We start from the raw sequence: 13541 nt of genomic DNA, 5'->3' as shown, positions 1-13541 counted from the left end.
GAGAAGTGCTACGGCCGCACGTGCGAGCTCCAACCGGGAAGACAGGCGCGTGTCGGTCTTCTAAGCGAGAGAGTGGCAAGCGTCGGTCGGATATTGGTTGGCAGACGCACCATTACCTGCTTTTGGCCTACCACCCGGCTCGTGCGCCGGTGATGCGCTAGCTCTTGCGCACACGTGCCGCGGGGAATGGTGGCTAGTCAAAATTGGTCAACGGTATGTCCAACGTCGTCAATATGAATAAAGCGCAGAGGGAATTAATTTGAATCAACGTCAAATATATTTATTTATTTATCAAACTATCTGTAGCACTTATTTTAATTAAACTAATACATCTATATTATAACTAGTTTTTTACTAAAAAATAAACAAAATAATCTATTATAATTAAATAAAAGCATATTCTAATTATTTTTTATCAAAATTAAAATATACATTATAACACCTAATATAACTAAATAAAAAGAGTTATTATACTATACTCTCTATCTTTATGAAGATTAATATTTAAATTATATACTATGACCCAAATAAATATAAGTTAGTAATAATAAAATAATATTAAATTAAATTAAATATAAATAAAAATAAAAATAAAAATATAATAGGAAATAAAGTCTAGCAGGGTCTATAAAAATTTAATTGTGAGATAAAAATTTAATTGTTATTGCTCCAACAATTTAATTGTTATCCTTGATGCTACAAGGAACGTAGTATAGTTAGATATACTATAAATAAGAAAGACGTTCATTATTTCCAAAAAAAGGGATGAAACTCTTGCCAAGATCTGGGTTGGTGACACATCTATTATTTTCATTATCATAAAAATTAAAAAAACATATCTTAATTGTAATAACATGACTCGTCGAGAAACAAGGCTCAAACCAGTTGAAATGAGAGCTTATGTCTGCAAGTCTGAATCTTATTTCAAGAGTTGAAAATTGAAGGGAAAAAAAACGTTAATGTGAGAATTGTTCTCGCCTTGTTCTAGTTGCAGTCTTGACTCTAAGATGGACAATTGTAATTAGCATTTCAGGTAATATTGCAAAATTATGGGGGAAAAGAAAACATCTCAGCAATCTATCTGCTCCGCGATACGAAGAATTCATAGTCTCGATGCCGATTCACAGAGCGAGAGTCACCCTTTGAAACTATAGTGCCTGACATTGCAGCTGCGGTTTGCCTCAGCGCCCTCAACCTCTCTTTTACCAGCTCTGAAGTATTGGGATTGGTACAGGGAACATTTGAACCCATGTTCCTTGGTCGAAACCAATTCTCGCCCTGCAACGCAAACACAGTTTATCTTTTCCAAACAAACAACTTATCGAAATATCATCACCCGTAAAATTTTGTTTCTTAAGGATCAAAGTATGAACATAGAGAAGATGTACCATATCGTTGTATGACTGGAGACCAACAACTGGAGAAACCAGAGTGTCACAAGCACCAGGAGAATCTGCTGGATTACCACGACGAGTGAAATTTCCCAGAGAATGATAAGTCAGAAAGGCGGCACGAAGACGACCAATAGGTATACGATATATGGGATACCATGCAACACAATACCTAAAAGGAAAATAAACGAAGACGAAAAAGAAATATCTGAATATCTATCTGTACTAAACAGAACCTCAAATGAAATGTAGAAGAAAACAATATTGACTTGGACAGACCAAGATGCAGGATGAAGATCTTGCAGTTCAATAGATTCCAAAACTGATGGATTTCCAAATATACATCCATCAGAAGCTGTATCACCAGCCATTAGTTCATTGGTCCTGTATTGAGGAAAAGAGGAATATCAGAAAAGAACCGCCAACTCTAGAACATACAATGCAAGAGTAAAATGAGGGAACCAACGATTTGGACATGCTTTATGTTTGACCATAGGTTATAGTTTGCTTCCATTAATTCACACTCTTCCCCCCATCAACTTGTGCTTTGATGTTCTTTCTGTTAACAAAGCCTACCCTTATTCTTATCAAGTATAAAGAGTAATTTGTGTTAAATAAACCAATCTATCCAATGCTTATTGATTTACAATGCACAGGTTACCTCCTCTAAAATAAAAAAAAAAAAGACAGCCCGGTGCACGAAGCTCCCGCCATGCGGGGTCCCGGGGAAGGATCCATTGTACACAGTCTTATCCTGCTTTTTGCAAGAGGTTGTTTCTAGGATTCGAACCCGTGACCTTTTGGTCACATGGCAACAACTTTACCGTTGCGCCAAGGCTCCCCTTCCACAGGTTACCTCCTCTAAGGCTTAAAAATTCTAACACACATCTTAGTACTGTAATATCTTCTAGTATTGAACTACAGGCACATATAAACTCCTTAGTTCTCATTGGGCAGGTATTTTTGCTTGTTTTTCTAGCCTCCATCCTCCTTGCTATGTATGAGCTGTTTCTACTTTTTTATATATCTTAGGTGAATGTCTTCTTTCTCCCATTTCTCCTTTTCAAACATATAAACATATCTAAGACTTAAAACGATGAAGAATAGGAATGAGAAGACATAATTATTCGACAATATAACTGATACTATTCGGTAAGAACTACATACATATCCACCTTTGTTGCCTAATAATGTGTATGTGCTGTTGAGCAGTCTAACTTCATGGAGCTGCACATTGCTCATGGTCATCATTCTTTTAAGGATTTTCTCTCTCATGAGATCCCTACATTTTTAAATTGTTGGATTTTGCTACCAAAGAACATTTTTTCAGTTTACATGAAACAACTATTGATCAATTACAAAAACAGGCCAAAAGGAAACTTAGATGATCTAAAATTAAAATGAATTGGTAGTTAGTTATCTTGAAATAGTATAAAAACTTGTATGGTACATGCACTCCGTATATCCTGTCGCATACCATCTACAGAACATTATGCTCTTAAAATAACTGTCATTCATCTCATATGTATATAAAAGTCACGTCTACACATGAGCCTAGAGAAAGTTTAAATGCCCTTCAAAACATGATGCTGGGAAACTACATATTTTTTCAGGCATATTTTAGAAAAGAGTAACATTTGCAGGAATTTTTCAAAAGGCAGCAATTCCTTAACAAGAGAGATCAGCTGAAGTATAAATAAAGAGAAACATGACTCACTTGTCAAATAATGGTGGGCGCCTAGGGGGTAGGTCAGATTCAAAGTACTCAAAAATGAGATCTGCCTGATTAACAGGAGTGTTTTTATCAGATAAATCTCCCTCAGAAGAGAAGTCTGACAAGCATACATCTGCACTCTTGCAAGAGTTTTGCAGCATCAATGTTAAAGTGGAGTGAGAACCCAAAGATTTTGAAGATTTATCTGTCTGATCCACCTGAGAATTCAGATTGCAATTTCTGCTACTAACAGACATCCCAAATAGTTGTACAGCAGAGAGATATGGCACAAAATAGGCAGTGAAGTCCAAATACCCATTGGGCAGCCTTCTTGAATCGCAAAATTCTTGTCCACTCACTTCCAACCCAAAGCAACCAGGTTCTTCATACCATTTCCAAATGTTCTTCAAGGAGATATTCTGGCCTTCTGTTTGTCTAATAATTGGAGAGGCAGAAAAAAGAAATTTCTCAAAATCAGCAATTGGATAGCCAATCATCAATTGAGCATATTCCACTACTCTTTGCTGTTTGCATACATCATTAAGAGCTATCATTATCTTGTTAATATCTGCTGAAGTTCTTGTCACAACAGGAATTCTATTCTGTGTTGAGGTACTAATGCTGTTCAAATTGTTTGATTCTTTGTAACTTCCAAAACAAGGCTTTATGAGTTCTTGACCTTCATTACCTACAATGGAACCTACTGTGTCCTCAGAGTTCATTTTGGTATCACTTACAGAAATAGTTTCAATCTTCCCCTGACCAAGCTGATTTGTTGTGGTTGGAATATAGCTAAGTTTATTGTGACAAAAAAATTCCTCTGTGGGAACAGGAACTCTCTTCTCCAGTTCATTATCAGTCAGCTTAGAAACACATCTTCCAGATACCTCATTGCCAGGTGATTTTGATCCAGTTTTACTTTGGATATTAAGTTGTACGGGTGGTGGATTCTGCAAACCTTCTCTTTGCTGAATACCATTCGGCACATCAGTTTTAGCAGTGCAAGTTACATTCCAATCATTATGCTCTGCTTGTTTGGCAATTGGGTTAGATTCACACATAACACCAGTAACAGAGTTTCCAACTGTAGATTTAGTGATAGTTACACTAGCCTTGGATTCTCTAGAGGCTACTAGGCTTGCCTCTATTTTGGAATTTCCACCTGAACACGGGGTTATTCCACTTTGTTTTTTCTTTGGCTCAATAAATTTCCTATCTTCTGATTTCATCTTGTCATCCTTCATTGCAAGCTTGATGTGTGAAGATGAAACTTTGACCCTGTTAGGTTTAGAACATTCCTCTCCAAATTTTTGGAGCTTTGGCCAAATGGAGTAATTGTAATCTTTCTCCATGTTACTATGTATATTTGCATTAATGGGCATATTTTCTCCATTCAAAGCTCCATTATTCATCCTTCTTCTAGCCCTTCTTCTTCTCTTTCCAGAAATAACAACATGGAAACCATTGCTGCTGTCATCCTGGATGATGTAATCTGCTCTTCCAGTACCGCAGTAAGCATCAAGGACATTATTTGAAAAACATGCAGCATAGCTATGAGGATCCTTTGGTACTTCTGAAGAGCTTGGTCCAGTTTCATCCTTAACTGGTAACTCTATTACAGTATCATCACTAGTGTTCTCACTCATGTCATTGTTCGTCTTGTCCATGGGAGAATTTCCATCACAGATATTGTTTTCTTTGCAGTTCTCTCCTCCATTCCCCCCATCAAAAGAAAATGGTAATGCTTCTTCATTTTTAAAATTGCCAGATGAATGAAGCCAAGTGGTAGTGGTCCAGTGTAAATCATCACTAGATCTTTCAGAAGATGGTACTGTTTCAAAATCATCGATCTCATCACTGAATGATGTAGACAAGAGTGAATTTGGACAGTCAACAAACTTATTAGTATTTGCACTATCATCCTTGTCCAACAAACTAACGGCTACCTCATCTGACAAATTACTATCTGGGAGATGTTTGTCTGAAGAGCAAAGTGAACTGGGGGCAGATGTCTCAAAAGCAGAGGTCATAGGCATCTTTGCATTGCATTGAACAACTGACTTGTTGGGATCCTTTGTAGATGTAACTCGTTTACGTTGCTTCCTCTTCTTCTGGTCTTTCTTTCTTGATTTTCTTTTAGCTTTATTCTCCTCCTTTGGAAAGAGACCAACCAAAAAATCTGAACTAACTACATTTGTGTTATCAGAGATGGGGGAAGCATTACCTGAGGTACTTGAGACAGAACTGGACAAATTTTTCTTGCCTTGTCCTGAACTACTTGCCTCACTACCACTGCCAGATGAACTGGACATTCGGAAGTCTGTATCTAGGTTAATCAAAAAAAGTCTCGGAGATGATGTATCAGGACTAACCATATTAGATGGCAAATATGACGCATTCGCCAGTGCATCATTATCAACAAAGATGACAGTGATTGGACGAAACCTGACAAATAAAAGATAGTTATAGTGTGAAAATAGGATGGAAAAAGCAAAAATTAGAATTAGCACAGTCCAACACAAACTGTTGAAAATGTACTTAGCCAAAACAGAAAGTATAGACATAAGATAACTGACAAATAAAAGTAAGGTTAAAGTATCAAAATAGAAAGAAAAATGCAAAATTACAATTAGCACAGTCCAGCACAGATTTTTAAAAGCTTATTTAGCCAAAACAGAAAGAATAGATCCAATCCACTAAGATAAACCAACTTCAAATTGCTCAACATGGTAAGCAGTGTTCAAGATTTGAAACATATGACAATACATTCACAATAACTAGGCAGTCACTTCTAGTGTTCGAGCAAACTCAATGCGAATATTGCACCTGTTGACCAAATGACTAGTCTGCTAGACCAAAATATATCATTGCAGAAGTAATGTAGCAAACAACAGTAGCAATACAAAAAGGATAAATGAAGAAGATAGATAATTAGTTGTGTTATAAAATTAGGGGAAAATAATGTTTAAATTGCCAGTTTTAAATTAGAAAGTTCAACTTTATTGAGTTACAATTTTTTTAATGTTATTATCATATTTTACTGACCATTATAAAATAGATAAAATTGAATCTAACCTTAGAATGTCTTTCCTTTGTTTTGTAAAAGGGGTTCTTGATCCCCACTCTGTTTGATTTAATAAAAAAAAGTTCCTTCATATATTGTTCACGACCTTTGTTCATGAACATTAACAAATCGAATTCACGAGTATTCAAGCCTTTTGTTTTATATATATATATATATATATATATATTGAATGAATATAAACGAACTTTTACAAAACACAGAACTTGTTCACAAATGTGCAGCTCATTTACAGCTCTATCAGGGCAAAATCTTGATTCGATACTCAAATGTCATCCAACCTCTCCTTCATCACAATAACAAACCCCCAAGCCCCATTACTTATATCCACTCAATCACTAAAAACAATAAAGAAGGACAATCACTTCAAGGCGCCTCATTGATGTTATATTGTGTTTCCAAGGTATTATAAAATAGAACAAAAATTTAACTCAAACTTACAAAAAATAGTCTTAAAAGGGGTTCTCAATCCCTCATATAAAGCATTCAAGGGTTTAATAAAAATTTCTCCTCTTTGTAAGTTTTTGATTCTTACCAGGAATCATTTTTACCTCTACATGAGATAGTTATCCCTGAGCTGTATCATAGATTAATCACCTAGCATAGAGTAACAATTATTAAACAACAATAACTCACTTCCAAAAAATACCCGTCTGTCAAAAAGATAACGCTGTATGCATCCTCCATGTATATCAAGAACAGATCACAGTAATCCTATAAGCTTTAGGAATCTTCATGAGCACACCAATTTTGGCATGTTATATAAAAGACCAATGAATAAAAATAGTATTTGATAATTTGAAACAATTACTTGCATTTAGTTGTTACCTAATAAATATAACTATCGTATGTTGTAACACTGAATAACTATTTGTACTATCTTATTAGTATATACTCATATATTATCATTATTAACAATATAATAGTCTATCATCTAATCATTAAAATATTTTTAATAATTATAGCATGATCCCTTATTTAGTTTATATCTATAATAAGTCATCCTTAATATTATTATTTTATATTGAGTTATTACTAATATTATTATGGATTCACTTAATAGATTTTGTTTGTCTTCATCACTACTCATCAATCTTCCCAACTCTTATCAACATTGTGGTCAAGCAACTCCATCTCCTTTGCTAGCAGTTGTCAAGCTTTGAGGTCCAGCTTAAAGTCCTTTGTTATCGCCTTTGTATGCTAGGGCTTAAGTAGTCACCAACACTTTAAGTTTTTGAGACAAATAAACAAATTCGTTTGAAATTTGTTAAAATGATAGCTGATTCATGCTTGGTCAATTTTGATTTGTTGAAAAAACCAAACATATACCACCATGTGGATGCGATGAAATTCCCTACAATCCCATCAAGTTTCTAGAACTTCTGTCATAAAAGAAGATTTTTTTGTTTCTCAAGCACTTTCATTTTGGTTAAGATTTGGAGACGTGGTTCTTGGCTCAAGAACAATTATAGTAGGAAGATTTGAGCATGAACAAAATCAAAATTTTTGATGATTTTTTTTATCATCTTTGGTTATTAGTTGCAAGTTGTGGGAACAATGTCACGTTCTTATATGAGATGGGTTTATTATATATTAATAGATGACTATTAAAGGCTCCTCAATTGGCCCCTTTTATCTCCGTGAAGTAGAAGAATCGATTTTCCCCAAAGCATAGGATCCATGATTAAACGTCCTATGTTGTATCGAGTATCGACCCCTATGTATATAAAATCGGGTACTTTCCTACATATGAATATTGAAAGCTTTGCATTGTCACATACACCCTCATGTGGATATCACATTACATATTCTTTCGAGATAACAAATCATAAATAAAATGACTAGTCTAGCTAATGTTGGATTTAATGAATAGAGTAAAAAAAAAAGGCAGACCGTACAAAGCTCTGACCAATGCGGAGTCCTGAGGAAGGGTACACAGCTTTACCCTACTTTGCAAGAGGTTGTTTACGAGACTCGAATTCGTGACATCTTTGTCACACGGTAGCAACTTTACTGTTGCGTCAAAACTCTCTTTCACTTAATGAGAGTAAGATTTAAAAAGGAAGGAAGGAAAGAATTCGTTGGCTATAAATCATTCTATAAGTGTAAAGGAATTTTACTCTGTAGGTTAATTGATTTTTAGTGTAATTAATTTTCCAATGGCCTAAAATGATATTGTAAGTCACCCCTGATCGAACTTGACATGAAACTTAATTGAAAAAACTTTGACGACTAAGGCACTATCCCAATTAAAGGGAGAAGAAGTTTTTGAATTTTATAAACTTATTACATTTTCATATTATTGAAGGGGATCCTTAGCGCAATGGTAAAGTTGTTGTCGTGTGACCTTGTGATCATTGGTTCGAGTCGCGAAAACATCCTCTTGCAATGCAAGATTAGGCTGCGTAAAATATACCTAATGTGGTTCAATCATTCCTTGGGACCCACATCAGCAGGAGCTTCGTGCATCGAGCGCCCTTTATTACATTTTCATATTATTATTTTATAATTATATAGTCATCATCGTCTCACCAAATCTTATTTGTCCCAAACTATTTTCAGTTAGCTAAATTAATTTTATCCTTTAATGTGTTATAAGTGATGTCCTATCATTAATAATCCGTAGTAACTTTAGTTAGAACTTGCACTATGTGCAATTGAAAATTCAAGCTCTATATGTACAATGTCAATATTTAATATTATAAAAATTCTTGAAAATAGTGCATAGTAGTGTGATGCATGTTAATTATTAAAACATATATTCCTTTTGCTATAGATACATGGAGAAATTTTAAAGGAACCATTTGTGTCTCCTTCCACAGCTTTGTCTCCACCACCATTCACGGAATGAGACTTTTGCTAGACTTAGGCTGGATGAAGTGCTTGGTAAAGAATGCCTTGATGTGCCTTGAAGGCTTAGACTAGACAGAGTGCCTAGTGAAGAATGTCTTGATGTGCTTTGCTGATGGGAGAAGGTGATAGAAGAACTTTGCGGTGGGAATCATGTTGAATATGCAAGCATTCCCAGCCATAAGGAAAGTGAGAAAAAACGACTTGATGAAAGACTCACAGAGGAATATTTAATGTTAAGTCAGATGGACTCAGGGCATAGCAAATGCATCCATGTATACTTGTCATATTAAAATAATCTTTAATTCATCAAGAAAATAAATAAACATGTCATTTTTATTGGATAGAGCACTTTTAAAGTAGGCTTTTACATGTTACTACATCTTTCATTGTATCCACCTCTCTTTCTTCGACTCTCTCCAACACTATCCTCATAAATAACACTCAGCGGGAGACCAAAAGAGGAATATTTAATGACAAGTCGATGGAATTGAGTGTATGACAAATGCATGCATGTTTAAATTGTCATATTAAGACAATCTTTAATTCATCAACAAAATATATAAATGTGCCATTTTTATTGGATAGAGCAATTTTAAAGTAGATTTTTACATACCACTACATCTTTCGTGTATCCACCTCTCTTTCTTCAACTCTATCTCCTCAAACACTGTCCTCGTAGATAACATTGAAAAAGTGGCGTTCAATGGTCATAGGAAACATGGTGAAATTGAAGAGGCCAAAAAGCAGTGACAGAAGTGTACAAAGTGTTTTAGCCTCCTGCAAATGATGTTCTTATCGTGATGATTCAGAATATTGTGGGGTGTCTTAAAGGTTATATTGTCATAGGAAGGGCTCCATATCAGACCAAAGCCCTCACCAATCAGGAGGTGGAATTCCCCAACTCACAAAGGAAAGATTCCTCCTTGCCTTAGAGTTCTTGGACTCTCTTGATCATTGAGAAAGATGAAGGTGTGAATTCAAAGAGTTGATAGGCTTTTGACCTTCCACAGTTGTTCATGGTATGAACACAAGAAAATGAATAAAAGTTGAGTGGGGTAAAAAAGGTTCATTGTTTTTCGTATGCGGAAGAAACATTACACTAACATTTAGAAGTTGGTTCTTGTCTTCTTTAAGTGTGGCGGTACCACATTTTTTGCTTTATGATACTACTGATACACAAAGAAATTGTCAATCGAAATGGGTGCCATGGCAACAGAGGTTGGACATTGTTAAGAGGCACTCTAATTGTGAGCTTTTGAGATCTTTGCCACCTTGCTTTCCTGGTCCATTAGTCCAAATCACCTCAATTGGCTCACTTACACAGAGTTCAGTGAAGCTATAATTAAACTGGATGTGAAGCAAAGGGAGATGGAAGAGTTGCAATAAACAATGTGAAAAGTTTGTGTAGTTTTTTTACATGGAAATTAATCTCTCTCTATCCTCCTTGATTGTTGTATATGGAAATTAATTGCTCTCTCTAGCCTATTCAATTAGTTGCTCTCTCTTAAATGAACACTACTTTGTTTTCAGTGATGAACGTTTAGGTAATCCATTAGCTAGAAGTGAATTATTTCTAATAAATTGGTCAATACTTTTTAAAATTTTACTTTTATGGATACGATCAATGCTGAATAGTTTCTTAATATTGGCGTACATATTGTTTCCTTGCATGCTACATATGCACAGGACGCGACAACATGCTACATGCACAATAGTTTATAGTGTCAGTTTAGTAGGCATTGTCTAACTAATGTAGAATGTGTTGGAGTGGAGAACGATAGTAGATAAGGGAAAAGCAGACAGCAATAGAAAAAGAAACTAGGAGAAATAGTGAGAGAGGAGTAGAGATAAGTAGAAAGGAGAGAACAAATATACTAGGAAAAAAACAGATCAACTCTAATATTTATGTATTAAAACCAGCACAAAATCTAATGTTAATACCTATAAGGTACACACTTCAAGTACATTTAAACAAAACATAGATGCCAAATATAAAACCCATCCGAATTCTGTTTAGCTGCTTTTTCTAGGCAACAGAATGTGCCATCATCGCCGTCTCCACTTCTTCCATCATCCTGAATTCATGTTAGTCTCAACTATTTGAGGTTAGCTATAGGATCCATGCCCATAGGTTTCTAGACTTCTATTACTAGCTGTCATGACCTAACACAACTTTGAGATTTTTCATCGAGGATTCAACTTTGGACAGACACGGGTGGCATATCAGTATTCACCTAGCACCCAAAATATCATCCTAAAGGAAAAGAACAGTTTTACTATGACAAAAAAAACCTAAAATTAGCAAGTACAAGTAGTAAAAAAGGGATTTAAACACAAATGGAAAATAACGACAATTTGTCAACAGTTGCTAAGCTGATAATGAATAAATGACCAGAAAGAAGAGTACATTAGTTTAGGACTTCCTGGGTCAAGTTCAGGTGGTTGAAGGTCCTGGAGCAAGAGCGAATCGTTTCTCCCATATGCAATCTTTTCAATGGTACTATATCTCCTCCGATGTTTATATGGCATTGCCTAGGACTGAACACAAAAAGTAAACATATGAATTCATATAGACCAATCACATGGACAATCAGTAGCAGATATTTTAAAGAAAAAGGAATACGGGAAACTTGTTATGTTTTTTTAAGCACTCCACATACTTAGGTAAGTATTCGTCAGAATCATATATACATGAATATTCATGTCAAGTCACAATCCTAATATTTTTTCTATTGAAAAATAACAAGAAGCACACAAAAGTTTCATTCATATCAAGAATAGACATGATGGTACAGGTCTGTGCAAGGTACTGAAGAAAAATGTCTCCAATCCCCAGCAAGTGAAAATAATAAAACATTTCTTATCTTTCTTCTGCAAAATTCCACCTATGAAATCTTATATCTCACTGGTTGTGTAGCTGAATGTTAATTCATTAATAATTCTTGATATATATTCCTCCAATATCTACGAGTGAAGCTAAAGTGTTGAGATGATTGAATATGATCACTCCACCAGCTAAAAATAGTTAAGAGAAATGCATAACTTATGTGGAGATCCAATTGTTCCAAAACTGATGTAATAAAACCAAATGACTGGACAAGAAGTACCCACACAAATTGGATGAGCTCTAAGGTTCAGCATATAAGGGAGTATAAAGGTATCGTAGATAATAATTGCAGGGAGACCAATATGTAATCACAAATACAAAAATGGAAAGATTTAAGACGGATTTTAATGAGTAATAAACAATGTAGTATGAAATAAGGAGTTATCCTCCACTAAGTCAAATCATGAGAAGCAATATGTGTAAGTTCCAAAATGGGCATCCCTGAAAATCAAGTCCGCAAGCCCTCTAGTCTATCGCATTGTTCTAGATGAAATAGGTCCATCAATAGATAGTTAGCTGGATCCACGAACCGGAATTTTTCAATTTAAACAAGGCCTTTGGAAGAAGGATGCTTATCTACACCATGGAATCCTAAATTTTCATAAACTGAGTATACTTATGATCAAAATCAACTGCAGAAGAAACGCACACCTTCTAAGCTGAATTCAAGTACCTCTCATCTTCCCAAATTTTGACATATATACTTATCCGACCAAGAAGATTAGGCGGAGAGAGTAAAAAAAAAAGATCTCATTTTGTATCGAAACTTCAATCCAATCTGGAGAAGAGACATCAGACTCAAAAAGATATCCTCAACTGCAAGTCCCAACCTTCCCCCAATATCGCAGTAAAGACAATCCACAAAATCAAGACAGATGCACCAAATCACCACCAGACGGAGTAAGCCGACACGCACTGTAGCGTCATAATAATCACACACAAAGACCGGAGACAACATCCACGAACAACTACACGGCGATCACAAAGCGCAGCGAGCAAAGCACGCGAGCAAAACCATCTCCGATCGTGGAAACATGAGAGGAAACCAATGAAAAGGCACATTACTAAGAGGAGCACCGATTGGAATCCTCGAACCACAGAAAGGAAACGTGCGGGCTGAAATTTCGCAGGGGACCGCGGGAATCCGAAACGGAGACGGATGAAAGAGTGAGAACAGTACCTCGAAGCGCACGCTCCTCCGATGTTGTTCTTCCGATGCGCGATTAAGAGATCGAGAGATCGTTAGCGAGATTGAGATGAAGAAGCAAAGATGTCACTGTTCTTAGAGATCGCCACCGATCGATTCCAATTGTCGAAGAAGAAGAAGAAGAAGAAGAAGAAGCGAGTAGGTGGGAGGGTGAGAGGGGATATTATAGAGCGAGGAGAGGGGCCGAGCACGGGAAAATCAAAATAGACGAGGAAACTACATACACACCTCTATACTTTACCTTTCCAAACACTCGCATCTTATTTGGTTATACAGGGGTCCCACTACGGGTCCGCGACCGCATATTTGGGCTTCGGCGCGGTCGACAATAGTCCAGGGCGGTGCTACTGTTTTGGAAAGGGAGTAAGGAAGGTCGCGGTCGCAGAGTTATTTCTACGCGATTGAAA

At 36.0% G+C, this 13541-nt stretch overlaps 1 protein-coding gene across 3 annotated transcripts; it reads right to left on the bottom strand.

Moving 5' to 3' along the window:
* Positions 1–938: 938 nt before the first annotated feature.
* LOC122043106 lies at positions 939–13289 on the bottom strand. 3 transcript variants are annotated; one of them, XM_042603578.1, is made up of 7 exons: positions 11448–11502; positions 5478–5550; positions 5330–5397; positions 3109–5258; positions 1671–1775; positions 1389–1563; positions 939–1278 (listed from the first exon to the last, which is right to left on the bottom strand). In XM_042603578.1, the coding sequence occupies exons 4-7, from the start codon at positions 5139–5141 to the stop codon at positions 1078–1080; spliced, it is 2514 nt and encodes an 837-aa protein (XP_042459512.1). In that variant the 5' UTR covers positions 5142–5258; positions 5330–5397; positions 5478–5550; positions 11448–11502; the 3' UTR covers positions 939–1077. The 3 variants fall into 3 exon arrangements, with proteins under 3 accessions (XP_042459512.1, XP_042459510.1, XP_042459511.1); XM_042603576.1 differs by adding an exon at positions 13108–13289 and having other exon boundaries at positions 3109–5550; positions 11448–11578; XM_042603577.1 differs by having other exon boundaries at positions 3109–5397; positions 11448–11503.
* Between the last annotated feature and the right edge of the window lie 252 nt (positions 13290–13541).

Source organism: Zingiber officinale, chromosome 2A (genome assembly GCF_018446385.1).
Source record: "Zingiber officinale cultivar Zhangliang chromosome 2A, Zo_v1.1, whole genome shotgun sequence".
Taxonomy (NCBI): Eukaryota; Viridiplantae; Streptophyta; class Magnoliopsida; order Zingiberales; family Zingiberaceae; genus Zingiber; species Zingiber officinale.
This window is presented reverse-complemented; position numbering and strand designations above follow the sequence as displayed.